The sequence below is a fragment of the Gopherus evgoodei genome, chromosome 9, assembly GCF_007399415.2.
Source record: "Gopherus evgoodei ecotype Sinaloan lineage chromosome 9, rGopEvg1_v1.p, whole genome shotgun sequence".
Classification (NCBI taxonomy): Eukaryota; Metazoa; Chordata; order Testudines; family Testudinidae; genus Gopherus; species Gopherus evgoodei.
This window is the reverse complement of record NC_044330.1, coordinates 51,287,133-51,309,093: the sequence shown is the minus strand read 5'-3', so window position 1 is coordinate 51,309,093 and position 21,961 is coordinate 51,287,133. Positions and strand designations below refer to the sequence as shown.

Genomic DNA, 21,961 nt, shown 5'->3' with positions numbered 1-21,961 from the left:
TTAATCTGTCCAGCAGTGGCTGAATTTGGTGCTTCTGTGTCCAGAGCTCTGCTGATAGAAGAGATAAATGGTACATAGTTGATATCATGGGAGTAGGAATGCAACACAGGACACAGCCTGAGGTCTTGTTTTTCACCACAGCACCTGATATGACAAAGGGGCTAATACAAAAACTTGTTAATGTGCATTCATCCCATAGAAGATGAAATGGCTGAGTTAGAAAGGTTTGATATCCAGCTACGTATAATTATATTCTTTGAAAAGAACCTTTAGTGAGTCATCTAGTCTGTTTCCCTGCATCATGACAAAATTGGTTTTATTATCTGATTTCAGCTTTCAGAGCCATTAGCAATGTAGCCCTTTGTTAATTGCTGATTGTCATACATATAATACCTTAGATGATGTGCTGGGTGCTTGGAGGGCCAGGTGGTAGAGCAGTTAGCACACCTGACTTCCAGACCCTTGCTCTCTGTTAGGGTAGTAGAGGTGACTCTAAGCCAGGAATCTTCAGCTCTCCACCTGAACCTGGGCCTTGTCACTTAAGGGGGTTTGGTAGGAAGACCCAGGCCCTCCCACTCCACATCCCTGTGGGAAGCAACACCTATATCAGTTATTGGGAGTGGACCACGTCCACCCTGACTGAATTGGCCTGTCAACACTGGTTCTCCACTTGTAAGGTAACTCCCTTCACTTCATTCTCCAGTATATTTATGCCTGTATCTGTAATTTTCACTCCATGAATCTGAAGAAGTGGTTTTTTTTTACCCACAAATGCTTATGCCCAAATAAATCTTTAGTCTTTAAGGTGCCACCAGACTCCTTGTTGTTTTTGTGGATACAGACTAACACGGGTACCCTGCCGATACTTAACACCAGCAGGGTCCTCCCAGCAGCCAGTATACGTCCGCTGCCCTGGGCTACTTCCCATTTATATGTACCTTCAGTTTGGAGCTTGGCCACATGGGTGAGAGACAGGTTGGAGTTGAGATTATTTTAATTTTGTTTACTACAGTAGTGCATCGGGACACATTGAGAACAGGGCCCACTTGTGCTAGGTACTATACAAATAGTAGCAGACGCTTCCTGCCCCAGAGCTTTGACACCCCAAAGAGACACTCCAGGCAGAATGTGCAATGTGATAGCTGCAGATGTCATGAGAGTTATACAATTTTTTTTAATTTTTTTCGGGTGGGGTTTTTGATGGGAAAAGATTGTCTAAATGGAAAGACCAAGGAAGGGGAGAAGACATTGAGGGTCAGGGGGCATGTGTGCAGTGAGGCTGAGATGAGGACACTGTGAAGGAGGGCTTGCAGCAAACAGCCAAACAGGACAGGGGAGAGAGAGCCCCATCAAAACTGTCCAAAATATTGATGTCATTACCAGCGTCCACAGGTCCTTGCTTAAGCTGGTCTTGCTGGCTTTAGTCTCTGGCGGTCTTCTCCCCTTGGTTTCTTTACCCAAGCCCATGTGGTTGAGGGGAGAGATAGCACATATGCTTCCAGAGGGCCCCCAGGTTGCAGTCCTGATTGACCGGATCAATGGTACAGACAGAGCAGAGGGAGTGAGGAGGACTTGGGAGGAAAGATCAGGAGTTCCATCTTGGTTTAAGTTGAAGAAACCAGAGGGGGAAGCTGAGGTGTGGAATTGGATGGAGGGAGGCTGCTCAAGAGTGGAGAGGTAGATCTGTGAGTCATTAGCGTACAGGTGGTAAGCATGAGTCAATGAGATCACCTGGAAAGAGGAGAGGAGAAGAGGGGCCCTGTGGGACTTCACAGAGGAGAGGAGAGGAGGAAGAGGCTAGATGTGAATGCCTCAGATTTTCGGTGTGGGTAAGTATCAGTTGATGGTTCTCTGATTTATTTTAGCTCTGCAGTTGTTCGGGCTTTAGAGCAAGGAGTGAAGAAAGCAGATATAGATCCTGCTGTGAAAGCTGTTGTGATTTGTGGGACAAATGGGACATTCAGTGCAGGTAAGATTCTCTCTTTATTTAGTATATACACACATGTTGAGTCAATAATTATTCCAGCCTCTCATGGGAATTTTCTCACAGTAATTAAAAGTATCATGGTGAACAATTCTGTGATCCTTCAGAGTAGAAGCATGATCTGTAGTCTCACTATGCTTACATTATTCTAGCAATAACAGTCAACAATGACCAGATGTGTCTTTAATGTAGTGTTTTTAATAGATAGACCAAATTAGGCTACAGAGGATTCTTTTTACATCTTCACATGTAGTCAGCCCTCCCACTGTGTAACATTAAATATAGGATTTGTTTACATTAGTGTTTACAAACATGGGTGAGGAATAGAGGCTATATATAAAGCAGAAACTTTGACTCCAACCTCTGAAAAATACACAACATTTAAATACAAAGAAAAAAAAATCTCTTTAGTTCTTCAGCACTTATAGATTGGTGTCTCCAGGAACCAGGACCTTGCAACAGTTACGTAGTCTTCAGATCTTCTCCAAAGTCTTTCATCCCACTGGGGCTCTACAGACATTAGGTGGTACTCAGATCTTTACATGTACTTTCTACCTGCTTAGATCAGCCTCCAACTAAACTAAGAGTTCATTCTCCTCATTTGGTGCTTCCCCAATCTAGAATCCCAGCACTCAAAATTCCCAGCATGGTGTTTCCTGTTTTATATTCAATTTCCTTGTGCGTTGGGAAGTTTCCTCCTGAAGTTTTGTCCCAGCCTGGATTTTCTGTCCTGTGGAGTGGGACTGGATGGCAAGGGAATTGGGAAGGGCAGGTGGGATCCCTCACCCTTTGCCTGGAGCAGTGATACTCAGACTGAGGCTCAAGAGCTGCAAGTGTCACTTTAATGTATCTCCTGCAGCTCTTTGCAGCACATAGTATTAAAACATGGTGTGATTTAATTATTAACCAATCTAAGTGGTTAACCAATCGGGATGCTTTTACTGTGTTATTAACCAATTGCAGCTGATAAAATAATACTACTTGGTCAGTAGTTTTGCTGTGAGAAATATATAAGTATATAAACATTTCCCCATCATACTGTTTGAATGTGAATACACAGTACTATAGTAAATGAAACCATGAACTCATATTACTGTGGCTCTTTTGGGTAATGTTGATCACTAATTTGGCTTCTGAACCACTGAGGCCTGAGTATAACTAGCCTAGAGAGTCTCTTGCTGCCCCCTAGAGAGCATCTCACACACTGCCCATAGGCAGAGGCTCTGCTGAGGCAGACAGTGGCCTGTGATTGCGGGGGTAACTCTCATCATGATCTGAGATCAACTCAGGGAGGCACTCCCTGCAGGGAGCTAATTAAGTGTAGCCCCATCAAGGTAATCTGCAAAGAGAAACTATCGACTCATCATATCATAGTGTTGCCTCTTGCCCTGAAATGGAAAGGGCTGTTTTACAGAGCTGCAAATCGAGACTGTTGAAGTTGTGACTTTCACTGGCATTGAGAGCCCCTAGTAGTCCCAGGAGTTGGGCTGAGGACAGATCCAGGGCCAGAACTGAGAGCTGCTGTATGCCGAAGGTGGGGTGTGGCAGGACAGCCTTACCTTCTCCTTGATGCACGGCTGCCATGTTATTTTATGCCATGTGGCTTTATATCTGCGTACAGACCTGTCACTACCCCCGAAACTCTCAGGCTGTGGTAGAGGTGTCTTGTGATGGCAGCTGCTGCAGTAGGGGTCTCTCCCCAGCTGAGCCACCACTGAGTCTCCCCAACAGGTGGGGAAAGAGCAGACCCCACATGCCGGGGGCCTGTGGGGAGTGAGAATCCAGTGGGGAACTAAGTGGCTGGTTCCCTTACATGTTCACTTCCAGAGTGTGTAACCTGTGGGATGTTCATGGAGAGGGTAATATTGCTCTTCAGCTGTGAGCTGGACTGCATACTGTCAGCCTGACCTCTTCTTTAACCAAACATTTTTGGGAATTTCAGTGCTAGCTCCACATTGATGGTGATTATTACGCCAGCCTTGGAGTTAGTTGTAGCTTATCTATCCTGAAGGTTTTATGACTAGGCCCAGAGAGAAGGTTGAGATCAGGGTTCTCCTCAAGGGATCCTCTGTGCTCATGAGTGGGTTTGATTATTTTCACTGCTTTCTTCACCACATCCAACCTACTCCACACATCTGTTCATTGTGGCTGCTGTCCTTCAAGTTCAGGATTGAATAGGAGCCCATAGTCTGTCAGTATTAATGCTTAATTGTCTGGAAGGAAGGGTGTGCTAAGCAATGACAAGTGTTTCATGGTCTTGTTAAGCTCCTCTTGTTTCCTCAGGTGCTGACATTCGAGGGTTTTCCTCCGTTCAGGCAGGAGACAGGCCCAGTCTGACATCAGTAATTGATCTAATAGAGAGAAGTGAAAAGCCAGTGGTGGCTGCCATTGAAGGCATGGCGTTGGGAGGAGCACTGGAGGTGGCATTGGGCTGTCACTACAGGGTTGCACATGCGCAGGTAACATGCTGTTAACCATCGAGAGTCCAAGAAAGGGCAACGAATGTATTAGAAGGGTATGTCCTCCTACACAAGGTCCTACACAGCGTAAAGTGCTTAGAGGTGCTCTAAATGCAAGGGGAAATGGGAGGATCTGGACAGGGAGCCCAGGGGAACCTGAGGCTGAATTAATAAGAGTGCTGCTGCATGACCTTCCTGGGAGCAGAAGAAAGGCTAGAGGGAAGAGCTCATAACTAAATGCCTCATTTGCCTGCTGAGGATCCCACTTAACAGCATCATCCCCACCTCCTCCCATTCTCTACACTGCCCTTGGGAGTAAGGGAGCAGGTGCATAGGAAGAGTGAGACTTAGGCCTGCTCTGCGCTATAAAGTTAAGTCAACTTAAGTCACCTTGTCTCAACCGATTTGTGCATCTGTCTACACACAAATTTGTCTCCAGCCAACATAAGGATCCCATTGCGATGACACAGTAAAACCACCTCCCTGACTGGCATAGAGCCATAGTCAACCTACTGAGGTGGATGCAGTGCGAGTGTAGACACTGCATGACATGGGTCCATCCTAACAATCTTCCAGCAGCTGTCCCATTATGCCCCATTCCTTGCAACAGTGTCTGCTCTGGTCACAGTTGCAAACTCCACTGCCCAGGTGTCACGAAGACCAGAAGCCCCCCCAGCCCTTATAAAGTTACCCACATATATCTGAAATGCCTTTTCCTGATTGCCCACCTGAGCACACCTAATAGCTCTCTCTTGTTGTGTGCAACTGCCCAACCAACCATGCCGGCTGCACACGCTAGACCTGCTCCTGCCTGGAGCAGACAGGAGATATTGGATCTCCTGGGACTATAGGGAGAAGAACTGTGCAAGCACAGCTATGGAGCAGCTGTAGAACCGTGGACATCTGCAAAAATATTTGCACTGGGGATGCAGGGAAAGGGGTACAACAGGGATCAGCAGCAGTGTCAAAGTAAAGGAATTGCACCAGACATATCACAGAGACAAGGAGACCAACTATCAATCTCGTGCTGTGCTGCAAAGCTGCCACTCTTACAACTGGCTGCATGCCATACTTGGTAGAGATCCCCTCAGCACCCCACAGACCACCATGGATACCTTGGAGGAGCCCGAACAATGAGGAGCTGGTGGAGGAAGAAGAGTTGCAGGGAAGGGGGGAGATGCAGCGGAAGGATCTAGCCATGCCATGAGCCAGGACCTGTTCAGGACTTCACCGCAGTCTAGCCAGTCCCACCAGCTGAGCACGGACAAGGCCAATGAAGGGGAAGGAACCTCTGGTAAGTGTGTGCATGCATTATTTCTTACAGTGTTTAAATCTAAAGACGGCACCAGGCCATATCCAAGTTCACAAGCCACGAATATCAACTTTTCAATTTTACATGTACAAGAAGAGGCAGAGGTACAACACACAGAGGTTGAGTTGGTATTTGCTTTCATTCCCCTGTTGGCTTAGGCGGGAGGCTTCATGTGGAGCAGTTTGTTTACGTACGCTGCATCCTCTTGGAAAATCTTGATAAAACTTTCATAGAGATACTCTGTGATCCTCTGCCGAAGGTTTCTAGGGATGGCTGCCCTATTTCTTTCTCAGTGGTGGGACACTCTCCCATGCCACTCTGTGATGAGTTTGGCTGGCACCTCTGCAGTAAACAGGCTAGTGACATCCAGATCCGGGCAGCTTTGAGCCACAAGTAGCAGCTGTGCTCACTGTGCCTTTGTGACCCTTAGGAGCGAGATATCAGCTAAAACCAGCACTACTGGTGAAAAATACTTCTAATACTCAGTATCATTGCCCTGTGCTTGTACCCATTGAAATAGGCACCGACATTTTATTGTTTCATGAAACCAAAATTCCTTCAACTCCTCTCCCTTCACCACTGGTGGGCATACCGACTATGGCTGGGGCTGGAGAGCGGTGCTGTGCACGTGCTCCAAAGCTGACATGTCAATAAGTATGTCTTTTAAAAAGTTTTTAAGGGAATTAGTTTCAACCCCCCGTCCTTATCTTCCCCTTTCTCTTGTGACTGTAATTCCAATGACACATATATCTGTTTTTATCAGCAGCTGCTGCCATTGCAACATTTGCCCCCTCCACACCATGAGAACGCCTGACCTTGATGAGGAGGAGAAGGAAGAGGACTACCCAGGACACCTGGCATGTCCCAAATGCTGCAGACCCTAGTTGACCTACAGGTCCAAAAGTCCCAGACTTCCCACCCTTTACAGTCCTTAGAGAACTCGATGCTAGCAGCTCCCTGCGCCCCCCAACATACCATGTGGCATCACAGCCTGCATCCCTGCCCCTACCACTTCTCATCTAGGGACAGCCAGGAAAACCACAGCTTCACATCCACTGGTCTGTGAGAACCACTATTGGTATATGTGTAGCCACAAGGGACTACATTTGTGCACTGAAATGGACAGGTATGTTTGCTGCTTTTCCAATTTTAAAGTTCCATGCTGTTAGTTTGTGTTAAAAGTTTGTATTGCATTGCCTGTTGTGTTTTGCTCATTGTCTTTCTGCACTGTTTTTGCCACTCAATAAATTTCTATATATTTTTAAGCAAAACTATCTTTATCTGTTCACAACACATATTGGAGAATGTGAAATGGTACTCAAAGCATACAGTACTTGTAAATGTACAGCACCACAGAACTCCTGATTTCAGTAAAACACACAGTAATAGTTATAAATGCATAGCAAGCACTAGACATTTCTTAGTAGCATCCAGAGCTCCAGGTCCAGAGATTGCACAAGCACAGAACACTACTGTGAGTGATCATTAAAGTGCTCTTTCAAAGCCTCCCTCAACCATATAGCTCCACATTGAGCTCTTGTAATGGCCCTTGTGTCTGACTGTTCAAAGTCTGCTAACAGCTGCTCCACCTCCACTCTGGCAGCAGCTTTTCCCCTTTTGGCTCACAGATATTATGCAGGACATCAGAGGCCGCTATGTGAGTAAACACTGTCAGCATCCCTTCAGTCTACCAAAGCACATGCAACCATTGTTCTGCACCTGCTGAGCTGGTAGTTGAATCTTTCTTTGGTGCTGTCGAGGTAGCGGGTATCTGGTTTCAAGAGCTAGAGAAGCAAGACGTAGGCTGGGTCTCCCAGAATCACTATTGGTATTTCAACATCACCAATGGTAATTCGCTGGTCAGGAAAGAATGTTCCTGCTTGCAGTTTTCAGAACCATCCTGTGTGCTTAGTGATGTGAGTATCGTGCATCTTCTCTGACCAGCCCACACAGATATCAGTGATCCCCAGTGATCCACCAATGCTACATCACCATAGTAAAATAGCCCTTTCTGTTGATATATTCTGTATTAAGGTGGGCTGGTGCCAAAATAGCGATGTGTGTTCCATCTATCATACCACCACAGTTCAGGAACCCCAAACTGCAAGTCCATCCACGATGGCCTGTGCACATTGCCCAGAGTCACCGTTCTGCATAGCAGGAGATGGTTAATGGCCCTACACACTTGCATGACAATGGCCCCTGCTATAGATTTTCCAACTCCAAAATGATTTCCCACTGACCAATAGCAATCCAGCATTGTAAGCTTCCATAGTGTGATTGCCACTCATTTCTCAACTGTCAGTGCAGCTCTCATTCTGGTGTCCATGCACTGGAGGGCTGCGGCGAGCTCAGCACACAAATTCAGAAATTTGGCCTTTCACAATCGAAAGTTCTGCAGCCACTGCTCATCATCCCAAACCTGCATTATGATACAGTCTCACCAGCCAGTGCTTGTTTCACAGGCCGAGAAGCAGCACTCCACCATCTGCAACTGCTCCATGAATGCCACCAAAAGCCTTGAATTATTTCACTGTGTTCCTCAGCAAACTGTCCTCCAAGAAATCGTCATGCCCCCATTGTTGCAGTACTTCCTATGGATTTGCAAATACATGAAAATTGTGTGTCCTGTATTTGCAGTGCTCATGAGAATAGCATAGAGGTCTGCAGGCTCCAGGTTTCTGTCAGAGATGGCAGACAGCGAAAAGGGCTGCGTGGCTTTATGGAAATAAAAAAAGCACAATCATTTTAGGATATGGATGGCATTATGGGATGGAACTTGACTCCTAGTTCCTAGAGATCCCTAGGTGAGTCATTTCTATCCCACAACACATTGCAAGAAGTTCCCAAAAGGCATTGCACTGTAGGATGGCATGTGGCACACTGGGATACTTACCCATGATGGAGTCATGCCTCATCCCATACACAATCGCACAGATCATATTCTACATGTACTTACACATTAAAAGCAAAAGGCCACTCAAATTTTTCATGCACACATGTAGAAAACCAATGGAATATTGAAAGCCTGAATTTCCATTCAGCTGATGAATGTATGAGTGCCAATAGTGCCCAGTGAAAAAACAGCACCTTTAAACCGGCATAATTCATCAAATCATCACAGGTGTTCACCAAACTACTGAAGGCAGATCTGTGACCTAAGTTTATATCCCTACCAAACTTCAAGTTTCTACTACTTTGTTGTGGCATTAGAGTTCTTTTGAAAGTTTACAAATAGAGGCAGAGTAGGTGGCCACCCCCCTAGTTAATATTACCAAATACTTCCATTATAATCACCTAATTTCAGTTGCTTATAATTTGCTAAACTTTAATCATGTGAATGGTGGTTTGGTTTTTTTTAAGTTTCAATAAAAATAATCCAGTTGTTCTCAGGAATTAGGTTGGGGGGAAATAGGCAATTTTGCCAATGTTGAATTTTATTTTAACAATTTCTTTGAAAGAGCTCTAATGTGTCCCTACTTTTGAAACTGGAATCTGAAACTTAGCAGGTGATGTTTGTGGAGTCGGGGGGGGGTCTCTTTTACTTTTCCCATTATAATGTATCCAGATTTAGCAGAGTTATAAACTGCTGAAAAACAAAAGTTGCACCTTTCTGGGGTTCCGCAGAGCAGTTTGCTAGAAGGAATGGAGTGTGACTGTGGTTCTGCTGTGCGTGCATCTTTTGTATATAGTATATAATTATTGTTTTCTTTAATTAGACCCTCTATTTACCTTCACTTGGCTCTAGGCCTGGGTAGGTCTTCCAGAGGTCACCCTTGGGCTACTTCCAGGTGCTGGAGGAACCCAGAGACTCCCCAGACTGATTGGGGTCCCAGCCGCACTTGACCTAATCACCACAGGTAAATTTCTTTGGCTTTGTTTAGAATAGGATGGAAAGATGTGACACGGGATCATTTTAACTAGCTCAATCTACTGAACATCTTCAAAAACTCTAGTCAGACAATGCAAATTGTATTTTAACACATGCTAATCTGGTTGATTCAAAACAACTTGCCTTGTCTTAACTTGAGTTTTTGAAGATGTTAGCCTGAGCTAGCTAACACAGTCTTACCTTTAAATGCTGGTTTAGACAAAACCAGAATGTTAGAATAGACTGTGTATATGTGTGAATGCACAGACACAATGTCTGCAGACACTCCCAAGGCATACTTATGTGTGACACTATATGGTACATTCATGTGTGCATGCGCTCATACCTATGCATCTCTTGCAGAATGGAATTAGCTGTGGTCTAACTGGGGGACAAAAGGAATGGCTTTGTAACATATATCTTGATATTTTATTACCATTTTCTTTCTTGTAAGAGGGAGTTGCCATTTTGTCTGTACACAGTAGATTACTGAAACCTTTAGGTAATAAAACAGTGGGACTTTTAAATGAAAAGGGGTTTTGCTCCTCAATACCCTGCTTTGCTGAGAGAGCACAACTGGGGAAATATAAGGTGTATAATCTGCTTCAAAGTTAATTAGAACAGGAGAAAACTGACAGAACAGGATGTACCCAGCCTTCAGTTTTTACTGCTAGCTCCCCTTTGTTTTTTCCCACTCGTTGTTATCTCAGCACACCTGCTTTTGCCATTCCAGAGCAAAGCCAGTTAATGATTTAGTTAGCAGTGCATGTTCCTGTCTGGTGTGACTAATGCATCCCAACTGGGAACATATCTCAGGCCAGCCAAATAGAGAAGTTTTATCAAATGGAATGAAATGAAATCTCTGACAGCAGGAAGCTGAAGCCACCTCATTTCTTCGTTACAGGGAAACGTGTGCTGGCTGCTGAAGCGCTGAAGCTGGGCATCATTGACGAAATCGTGGAAGAAAACACAATTGATGCAGCAATCCACTTGGCAAACAAAGTGTCAGGTAAGGGAGGAAGTGTAATAATGACAAGGAGCCCATTGGTGAGGAACAGCTCAGCCTAGTCAGGTTAGCAGGCCAGAAGGAGAACAGCTGGTGCTAACTGGAAGAAGGCCTGCTGTGAAAAGAGCACCCTTGCTCTTTTCCAAATACCGTTTCAATCTCCTGCATCTTTGCTGGGTTTTGAATTCCACAGAAAACAAGCTTTAAATAGAGAGCAGTTCTTTTCCTGAAGTATGTCTAAAAAACTAAAATATGCCGGTGAGCGTCAAAGCGCTCAACAAATTCAGATGAGGCAGAGAGATGAGGCCAAATACAGTTAAAAATTCCCTATGGCTCATGCATACTAAACATACACCCTTCCATACCCCTGAGGAACAGCACTGCTTCCTCCCCAGGTGGTTTTCTGGGTTGATAAGAGGACTAAGCACACTTTCCATATAAAATATATTCTTGGACAGCCAGGCTTCTTGTTGCTGTGCACAGCACAGCTGCATAATCAATACTGGCTGCTCTAAAAGAACTCTTGATAATGGCAAAACCCCAGCCAGGCATAATGACCCAATAAATCTGTCTCTAAATGCCCATTTCTTCATTTTTTTAGCCATAAGCTGTTGTTACTTTGCCATTGTCTGAGAAGAGGCTGAGCTGTGGAGAAGGGAAATACATCAGATATGGCAATCCTATAAAGAGGTCATTTAGAACCTAAATATCACTAGGCCAAATTCACTGAAGCAGGAAATGTTTTCACCACTGTTCTGCTTTGGTTCCTCTTCTGAGGAGAGCTTCGAAGTGAAAATGAGATAGGGTCAGAAGAGGCTAAAATAGGGAAAGAACAAGTTAAAAAATTACCTAGACAAATAGATGTCTTCACTCACCAGGGCCTGATGAAATGCATCCAAGGAGCTGACTGAGGAGATATCTGAGCCACTAGCAATTATCTTTGAAAAGTCATGAAAGATGGGAGAGATTCCAGAAGACTGGAAAAGGGCAAATTTAGTGCCAATCTATAAAAAGGGAAATAAGGACAACTCAGGAAATTACAGACCAGTCAGCTTAACTTATGTACCCAGAAAGATAATGGAGCAAATAATTAAGCAATCACTTTGCAAACATCTAGAAGATAATAAGGTGATAAGTAACAGTCAGCATGGATTTGTCAAGAACAAATCGTGTCAAACCAATCTGATAGCTTTCTTTGACAGGGTAACAAGTCTTGTGGATAGGGAGGAAGTGATAGACGTGGTATATCTCGACTTTAGTAAAGCTTTTGATACTGTCTTGCATGACCTTCTCATAAACAAACTAGAGAAACGCAACCTAGATGGAGCTACTATAAGGTGGGTGCAAAACTGGTTGGAAAAACATTCCCAAAGAGTAGTTATCAGTGGTTCACAGTCATGCTGGAAGGACATAACAAATGGAGTCCTGCAGGGATCAGTTCTGGGTCCGGTTCTGTTCAATATCTTCATCAATGATTTAGTAATGGCAGAGAGAGTACACTTATAAAGTTTGCGGATAATACCAAGCTGGGCGGGGTTTCAAGTGCTTTGGAGGATAGGATTAAAATTCAAAATGATCTGGACAAACTGGAGAAACAGTCTGACCTAAATAGGATGAAATTCAATAAGGACAAATGCAAATTACTCCATTTAGGAAGGAACAATCAGTTGCACACATACAAAATGGGAAATGACTGCCTAGGAAGGAGTACTGTGGAAAGAGATCTGGGGGTCATAGTGGACCACAAGCTAAACATGAGTCAACAGAGTAATGCTGTTGCAAAAAAAGCAGACATCATTCTGGGATGTATTAGCAGGAGTGTTGTAAGCAAGGCATGAGAAGTCATTCTTCTACTCTACTCCGCGCTGATTAGGCTTCAACTGGAGTATTGTCCAGTTCTGGGCACCACATTTCAGGAAGGATGTGGACAAATTGGAGAAAGTCCAGAGAAGAGCAACAAAAATGATTAAAGGTCTAGAAAACATGACCTATGAGGGAAGATTGAAAAAACTGGGTTTGTTTAGTCTGGAAAAGAGAAGACTGAGAGGGGACATGATAACAGTTTTCAAGTATGTAAAAGGTTGTTACAAGGAGGAGGGAGAATATTGTTTTTTTTAACGTCTGAGGATAGGACAAGAAGCAATGGGCTTAAATTGCAGCAAAGGAAGTTTAGGTTGGACATTAGGAAAAACTTCCTAACTGTCAGGGTTGTTAAGCACTGGAATAAATTGCCTAGGGAGGTTGTGACATCTCCATCACTGGAGATTTTTAAGAGCAGGTTAGACAAACACCAGTCAGGAATGGTTTTAGATAATACTTAATCCTGCCATGAGTGCACCAGACTGGACTAGATGACCTCTCACGGTCCCTTCCAGTCCTATGATTCTATGAACTCCGCCGGAGTTTGCACATGAGAGCCAAGCCAGGAATCACTGAGTCAGCACGCTCCTTGGCTGTCCTGGCCACATACCTTTTCTGTCAACACCCCACCTTCTTCAGGAATTGTGTTTGTCCACTTCCACCTCTTCCCAGCACAAAGAATGTCTCAGTTGCTTTTCCCTGCTGCAGCCTCTTTCCTAGTGGACCTTCGGGCCTTGTGCCAAGAGCTATGCCAACAAAAGCTAGCTTAGTCCAAAGGGTGAATTTAGAATTCTAGACGACTGTATGCAGGGCCAGTGCTACCATTAAGGCAAACTAGGCAGTTGCCCCCAATTTTTTTTTACAGCGTTCCTCCCCGAGCATGTGGTCGCTGCTCCACTTCTCCCGCCTCTCAGGCTTGCAGTGCCAATCAGCTGTTTGGTGCCACAAGCCTGGGAGGAGAATTAGAGCGGGGGTGGCAAGCTCGGGAAGGAGGTGGAGCAGAGGTGAGCTGGGGTGGGCGGGTTGTGGGGGGGGTGCCCCAGGGCTGGCGGGGGGGACACAAGGTGGAAGTTTCGCCTAGGGCACGAAACTTCCTTGCACTGGCCCTGACTGTATGCACCATTTTTTAACATTATTTAATTTATGGGTTCTTGCTCAAGATCAGTGTTTTGTAGCATTCTCACCTACATTTTGTCCAAGAGCTCTCTAGCAGAAGAGGTCTTCTGCAATAGATACTTTCCCCTCTCACTGTGTTCAGGTTATTTTTAAGTTTTTCAATTTTTATCTTTAGCAACAATCAATTATTTCCATAAGCAGTCCTTCTTTCTCTCTCTTTTTTTGTTCAGACAACCAAGTTCTATGGAAATATAAAACTCTTAGAGATATGTGTTAATATACTTTGCTGTTGGTTCTAAGCAAAGCAAAGAAACTTCTGCTCATCAACCCCACATGCCTGTTTTAGATGAAGGTTCCATGTTTGTCCCTCCCCTATGTTTTAGAGAAGTTCTCACCCTTCTCAGCAATGTCTTTCCAAGAAGCAATAGATTCACTCTGAAGTATGCTCCAGGTTGATGACCCTGTGTAGGGTCTATACCAGTGTTTATAGCAGAGATCTGTAACTTTGGTAGACACATTGCTAGACTTGGCAAATACTCTGGTTTTCAGCTTAATATTATTTGAAATCAGATAAACCCCCCAGACATTAGAATGCTTATTTTCTTCTCTGTGACAAGTTAGTTATGCATTGTGCAGTGACTGAGAATGGTGAAAGCCAGCATGACCTCAGAGGAGAACCTCAGGACTAGATGAATCATCCAACATTCTGTTCTTTGATGCCATTTGCTTTTGGGATTTACATATCTATTGTCATTACTAGAAAATTTCTATACTTCAATTTCATCCTCAATGACTAACAAAATTAACTCCATGAATACTGTAACAAACAAGGATTATAGCAAGAAGCTCAGGGCTTTTTAAACTGCTATGTACTCTTTCCTTACAGCTTTCACGGTATCTGCTTCAGCTGTCTATTTTTCCCAGACAGCATTTTCAAAGTCAGCCCTGATTTCCCACCTACTCTGAGGATTTGCCACCAAGCCTTGTTGAAGAACACTGAAATCTGAAAATGTGTCAATACACTATTTAACTGCATAATCCCTGAGCAAGATGAAAGAATGAAGTGACAGAGAAATCATAGGATAGATTTATGACATGGATCTTTGTATACTTGTCTGTCATACTATGGCAGACCAGCAGCATCCATGCCAAACACCTTAAAAAAAAGATGCAGCCATCTCAGCTACTTGGGCTGAACTTATGAGCTCAAATTTCTGTGAGTGCTTCCCAATTGGCTCTTGTATCTTATGGGAACCAACAACCAAGTTGCATAAGAAATACCAAGATTTGAGTCCATTATCCTTGCATATAACAGTAGGCACACTTTCTGATAGGACTGGTGAAGAACCTTTTTTCACATGTAAGCTGGATAATGGCTTATGTAAAATAATTTGTGGTGGAACTGCTAGAATTTCTATATTCGATCAGATATTTAGCCAAGTAAATGGAAGATCAGTTTCAAAAAGTCAACTTGGAGATTATTTTCTTTCAGAGCTTTGCTGTCTGCTCATGCTGCAGATTTTATGGCTAAAGCTCAGTCTTTCAGATTTCATACTGATAAGTTGGTACTGTGCAAGGCTTCCTTGGTTTAATACAATATGTGCTTAACAGAATTGTCTATACAGTCTTCACCTGTTGGAGGAACATCCTTCATCCACAATGGTTGGTACAGTGCAAGGCTTCCTTGGTTTAATATAATATGTGCTTAACAGAATCGTCTATACAGTCTTCCCCTGTTGGAGGAACATCCTTCATCTAGCGAAGGACACTTACTCAGGTACAGTTTTGTCTATTTAAGGATAAGAATACACAGATACCATCTACAGAAGTAATACTCCACGTTTACTTATTCAGTGAAAATCAAGACTATATGCTGCAGGTCATATAAATTAACATAGTCTTCAAGCCTTAGCTTTTTCAGCCAAAATAAATATACTTACTTCTGAAAATATCCATTATAAGAAAGGAACAGAGACTACATTGAAAACTACAGACATAGGTGAATTTCTTGAAGAGCTGCAAGCTGTAATTTATAAGTGGAATGTTCTTTCATGAGGCTGGGGTTTTTTTGTTTTGGTTTGCTTTTTTTTAAATAATGGTCCCGGCTGCTAATTTAGCGCTGCATTACACAGTCTGGCCACTGGATGGCACCAGAAAATTGACATTCAACTGTCACTTGGCTAATCGCTTGCTCTCAGTGCAGGAAGGCACATATTCTTCAAAGACCAGCCACACTGGGAGCCAAGCAGAACCTGAGGCAGATTTGGGTCAAAGCAGCACCTCCTGGCATCAGGCTGTAGGTGGGAAAGAGGAAGTCTGAGTGCCCATTTGCCAGGTGTGGTGATGTGTGTCTCCTGTCTGAGTAGAAGGGTGCCTATGGGTATCACTGATACAATTGCAGGGTAACTGGGCAGATCCTGATTCTTCAGTGGTGACCATTGGAAGTAGGCACAAACCAACTGTATCTCTCAACCATCCTCGGGGGATATTCCCAGTAGCCTTGCCTCTTTTCAGTCCCAATCTGAGGCTCACCATTGTGGCTGCCTACTGCTCTAGACAAAGAGGGATGCACATACTGCCCTCTTGAGCCAACCATGTTGTTCCTGGCTTGATCAGAGGTGAGCAATTGAGAGCAAGGGATGGCATTTGTCCCTCTGATGGATTGGGGGCACTGCCTTTTATGTGCTTCCTGTCTCTGCTGGCCTAGGGAGTGAGGACCAATCTTAGCAGCTGGTCTTCAGTCTCTTGTCTGGAAGTTCATTGTGTTGGAACCAGACTGCGGGGTTGGGTCTCGCACGTGGAGCTGAATAATTTTTCAAGAATTTAGGCACCTATCTCTCTTACTTTAATGGCATGATAGTTATTGTTGTTGCAAATTTTACAGATCGGGACATTTTACATCCTTGGCTTCTAATTGGTACCACCTAGAATATAGCTGCTGGTAATATATATCTTTCTTAGCTTTCATTGGCTGAGGGTTCTTGTGCCCTCCAGGTAGCTGTGGCTGACAATGCTGCCCTTTGTCCCCATTTCCCTTATTTTCCTTACCAGGCCAGAAGTGGCCTGGGCTGGTCTCTCGCTCACAGGTTTGGATTTGGGTTATTTCTCATTGTGTTAGTAATTTGGTGCTGATCGTTTTCAGTTATTTTTATTGTGATAGTAACTACGAGCCCCAGTCAAGGACTAGTCAAGGCCCCATTGTGCTAGGTTCTGTACAGACACAGAACAAAAAATGGTCCCTATACCAAAGATTTTACAATCTAAGCAGGGAGTTCTGTTATGATAATCTGATCAGGTTGCATAGGTGCTAGAACTAAGGTGCTGGGGATGCTGCTGCACCCCCTGGCTTGAAGTGGTTTCCATTTTATACAGGGTTTACAGTTTAGTTCAATGGTTCTCAGCAGCCCCACTATACAAATTGTTCCAGCACCACTGTCAGGGTGTTAAATACTTATGTTTTGTCACCAGTGCAAGGAATTTTATTTGTCCGGTCTTTAGTCTCGATATTCCTAACTACAAGTGACAGTCACTGCCTTAGGGCTATGCTGAATGTCTCCCATAGCATATGGTAGAATCTCTTTCCATGGGCCTTCTCAAATCAACAGAAATTTTATGTAAAATCTCTTAGTATAGCTCATCAGTATCAGTTGTTTTCAGTTATCAGATCCTCCCACAAATCCCGAAGTACAGTTTTGAGTAGCAGATGAAAACCCACTGTATATATGGCCTGACATTGAGGACTGCAGATTTGCAGGTAAAAATTGTAGATTCAGGAAAGGAGAATAAATAAGAATAAAGCTGGAGAAGAATGAAACCATCCAGTTTTGGAAGGTTGAACCAAAATCTGTTCAATCTCAGTCAGAAATCTTTCTTCAGATATACTCTGAAGAAAAGCTGAGCTGCTTGCACAGGAGGTATTTTTCCTTCTCTTTTTGGATTCTTCACAAGTTTTCACTAAATAAATTTGAACTTTTTTTAAAAAAGCTCTTTGTTTCCTGGCTGTCTAACTTATCTCATGCCCAGGAAATCAATCTATCATGTGCCTAGTATTTTTCTCAAATGCTCTTTTGGCTTGAAAGAAGAACTGGAGCTGAGATGGGCAGCTGCCATTATGGCTCCACTAGTGTTTCTGCATTTCAGCAGCTCATATGGAGTGGGCACTACTCTACTGCTTTTCTGTCTCTTCAGGCTAACAGGCCAGAAAGACAGCTGCACAAGCTTTGTCATAGCTAAGATGATGCCATGAGAGTGGAACAGCTGGGTGGGCAGATTCTAGTAATCTGCCATCGTTGAAGCAAATGCTCTCCTCTGGTTGGGCTGATGCTGCAGGGGTTAAGAAACTCCAGTGGAAGACCACAGAACTATTATGCTCCTCTGGGCACCAGGCAAGGAGATCACTGCAAGGTGTGGGGGTCTGTAACTGCTCCTGTCTTTGAGCTGATATCATAAGTGATAGCCCACTGTGAACTACTCTGTTGTGTTTGGTGTGGCAATGTCCAGCATTACGTCTCAGGGTGCTGGAAGGGCTAATTACTTAATGGTCTTACAATGCTGTGATGCTGTAAAGCACCATGTGAATCCTTAGCAGCATGAATGGAATGGATCCTGAGGTTCTTATTTTATTTTTCTCTCCATCTTTAATCAGGCAAACTTCCCCTGAGAACACAGGGAGTGTGTGAGTGAAAATGAAATAAAGTTTGTATTTTTGGAGGGGATGCCTGAAATGTAACGTATTTTAGTCAATTAAAATCCCTTTGTGCCATCACCATAGCAACCAGTGTCTTTTAATAACTTATGCACTGGTGGGACTCTGATTAGCCCCTTGCTGGTGTGTAGACACAAACTGCCCTTGGCTATTCATTTATTGCCCTCTGGTAGAGTGTAATCCTGTTGAATGTTCCCAAAAGTGTCATGGGAAATTCATGCTGTTAAGTCAGAATTGATACAGAAACAAATGACATTCCCAAATCTTTCACATGAACACCCTGTGGACCAGACTCCTAACTGGGATGTCTCTGAGTAGTAAAGTAAATTGCAAACTAATTACTACTACAACACTGGAAATGGATGTTAGCAAAGGGGTATGGGAAATGGAGAGATGGAGACAGAGAATACAGCATGCTTGGTGGTTTATGCTCCTGAATCGGTGAGCATCAGAAATTGAGGAGAAGTGCTTGCTTGGAATTTTGCCTTGCTAGAACATCTGGAGATTGTGCATTTGGAGAATCACAATTGTGAGAGAAGTCAGGAAATTGAAGAAGAGTTTTAGACGTTTTACAAATTACTCTCCAGTGTCACATGAAATTTTTACACACCAAGCATCAACCGAACCAGCAGAAGGCATTGACTTCCATGTAGAAAGGAGAAAAAATCTGTAGTCTACCAGGAAAACAGTAAGCTTGCCAGTTCTGTAACTATATTTCTCAACTCTCCCACTCAGGTCAGCCATTAAATTCTCGCAGACTCAGTCTGAAGCAGGTTCAAAGTCTGCCCAACATGGATGCCATTCTCAGAGAGGCTCTTGTGAAAGTGAAAAAGCAGGCCCGGGGGTGTCTGTCTCCAGAGATGTGTGTCCAAGCAGTCAAGGCCTCTGTGCAGCTACCCTTCACAGAAGGTATTCGGAAGGAGAGAGAGTTGTTTAACTTCCTGTTGCCCTCAGGCCAGGCCAAAGCACTGCAGTATGTGTTCTTCGCACAGAGAGCAGCACAGAAGTGGACAACATCCTCTGGAGCTTCCTGGAAAACTGCTTCAGCTCAGCCCATCCGAAAAGTAGCTGTGATAGGTAAGTTGGTGAGATCCAATGTGCTTGCCAGCAGGGCTGGCTCTAGGTTTTTAGCTGCCCCAAGCAAAAACATTTTTGGCTGCCCCGCACCCCAGCCCTGGGATCCCCCCTGCATTCCCCTGCTGCCCCAGCCCTGGGTTCTCCCCCTCCGCCTCACCACCCCAGTGCTGGGCTTCTCCCTTTCCCCCTACCAGTGCCCTCCCCGCACCTCCCTGCTGCCCCAGCCCTGGGCTCTCCCCGCAACCTGCACCATCCTGTTGTCCCAGGCCTGGGTCACTGGTAACTCTCTCCCAGGGCGGGTCTTTCAGCAGGAATTTTGGATGTGCACAGAAGACAGACAGGATTGGTTCCCATATGGTTACAGAACTGCAGTAAAGTGGAACAATTTTCAGCTTGTGTGATTGGAGGATATCTGGATGCATATTATAAGACTGTCCTACATAAATGAGGCAAAGTTGAGGTGCCTTTATAGTTCTTTTGTTTCACTCTTTCTTTCTATGGGGAATTTCCCAATGCAATATCACTGTCTTCCTTTTAAACAAATAAAACTTAAAAAAAAAAAGGCAATGGCTGTTGAAAATAACAATTCCAATCCTAAAAACCACTGGGAAGCATTTCTTGCTCAATTTTATCCTACTTTTTCTACAGTAAGTTACAATGGATCATATATTTGATTTGGGAGAAATGAAGTAACAGCTGCCTGAATTGAGCTTAAGCCCTCCTGAATTTTGAGGTTGTTCAAATCTGGAAGGCAGGTGCTAGATTCCCTTTCTGAATATTAGCTAAATCTGGAAAGGAAAAGTCAATTTCTGCTTCTATGGCTCAGAAGTGGAAATCCTCCTACGTGCCTGGTACTGTATCTAAAGCTGCCCAGGTCCAGAGCCTCCCCCTCCCTTACTTTTCATTTTAAATTCTAGTGGGATCCACATACCTCCCTTGCTAGGCTTCAGATAGAGAGGGGCACTGTCCATTTAGTCCACCCAATTCCTTCTTTAGGGGCTGCAAGGTGAGGTCACACCAGTATCCCTAATCCAGTCTGGGGAAGTCTTCTGAAGGAGATACCTGGGGCAAAGCCTTCTATTCCATGGGCACACTTGTTCCCCATTCACAGTGCCACCCCTTTCTACTCATAGCAAGCTGCAGCATGGCTCAGCTACCTCACTCTCTACCCCTCCCTTTCCTGTTGATAGCTGCCAAGGGATTGCTGGGAAATGTAGTTCTTTCCCCGCTCCAGGGCTTGCTCTATAGGCAGGGAGCTAGGCAAGGAACTACAGCTCCTAGAGTCCCATGGGTTCTCAGCTCTCATGCTGGATCACCAGCTGCTCTGTGGCTCCGCTTCTGGAGGAGTGTGAGAGGGGAGGAAGTGAGCTGGGGGGAAAAAAAGATGGCCTGAATGCCACCCTCTGCAAATGTGCTGCCCCAAGCACCTGTTTGTTTTGCTGGTGCCTAGAGCTGGCCCTGCTTGCCAGCATGGCAAATGCCAGTCTAAATGAATTGGAGAAGTGTGGTGTTTCCCAGGAGTGCTGGGAAAGGAAACAATGGAATAATGTTGGGTACCTTGTAGGACCATGGCAGCCCCAGGAAACTTGAATGACTTCCTACAACGGGGTTCTGGGAGCTGCTTTGGAGTCCTGAAGCTGCCCAGCTTCCCCCTTAATTTACTCTCCATTCGTTCCAAAGGCCTCATTGCAGTAAGACCTTACCTTTGATGGAAGACCTGAGGAAGAGTCCTCTGGAGGCATCAGTGCCTCTGCATATACCCTCCAGGGATACCCGCTTTCATGGAGGCAGAGCTCCTCCAGCCTCCCAAGTTAAAACACACAAGATTGGTATATTCTAGGAAGGAAACCTGTTAGTACTAACTGCTTGTAACAGTATAAACCTCTGCTAGTGAGGACTGAGATGAGGTTAAATGGCTTAATCCCATAGTATCAGATCATTTCTGTGTGCTCCTACCTCCAGCTATCCTGATATCACTTCAGCTACAGATTCATACTCAGTTCATATATAGATGATTTCATTTTGAAATAGTGTTGTCCTGAGAGCTTACTTAATTCCATATTATAAACAGAGATCTGTATGAAATTCTTCTTCTTCTAGTCCAGTTTTGTCATCTGTGAGTGTGTGTGTATAGAGAGAGTGAGTGTGTGTTTGTCAGAGATATATTAATACAAAAATGTTTTGTTGACAGCTGCATTTTAAGAAGCTTTCATCTCATCATGATCCACGCTTGCCATTTTGCGCCCTACCCCCGGGAAGATAATGCTTTCATTAAATTTTTATAAATGCAATTTAAATAAAACCCTTTGATGCACTGCACAGATCTAAAAAAAAACAAACCACCACCAACCTTCTGCTCTGCATGTTGATTGCTACACTCTGTGTAAAATGGCTAGATAAGAATAGAAAACTGGGAAAGTGTCCATTTCAATTTTAGAGATATCCAGTCAGGTTTCCACTGTTTTTCCCCGTCGGTTATCATATACAGGATCTTCATTTCCTGCAGTGCACTCAGAGCCCTCTTCAAGCTCATCTCTGCCAGAAGAAGCTACAGAAGGTGTTTCTTGAACT

The 21,961-nt window shown here is 44.2% G+C and overlaps 1 protein-coding gene across 2 annotated transcripts in view; it reads left to right on the top strand.

Annotated features, from left to right (window-relative positions):
- The window catches only part of EHHADH (enoyl-CoA hydratase and 3-hydroxyacyl CoA dehydrogenase), a 50,599-nt gene that overhangs the window by 11,174 nt on the left and 17,464 nt on the right, over positions 1-21,961 (top strand). The window contains exons 2-6 of one of the 2 annotated variants that reach the window (XM_030575328.1): positions 1,866-1,969; positions 4,268-4,443; positions 9,504-9,615; positions 10,531-10,635; positions 19,049-19,390. In XM_030575328.1, coding sequence (XP_030431188.1) covers positions 1,866-1,969; positions 4,268-4,443; positions 9,504-9,615; positions 10,531-10,635; positions 19,049-19,390 — 839 coding nt within the window. Of the gene's footprint in view, positions 1-1,865; positions 1,970-4,267; positions 4,444-9,503; positions 9,616-10,530; positions 10,636-19,048; positions 19,391-21,961 lie in introns of those variants that run through there. The other variant, XM_030575329.1, reaches the window with a different exon arrangement.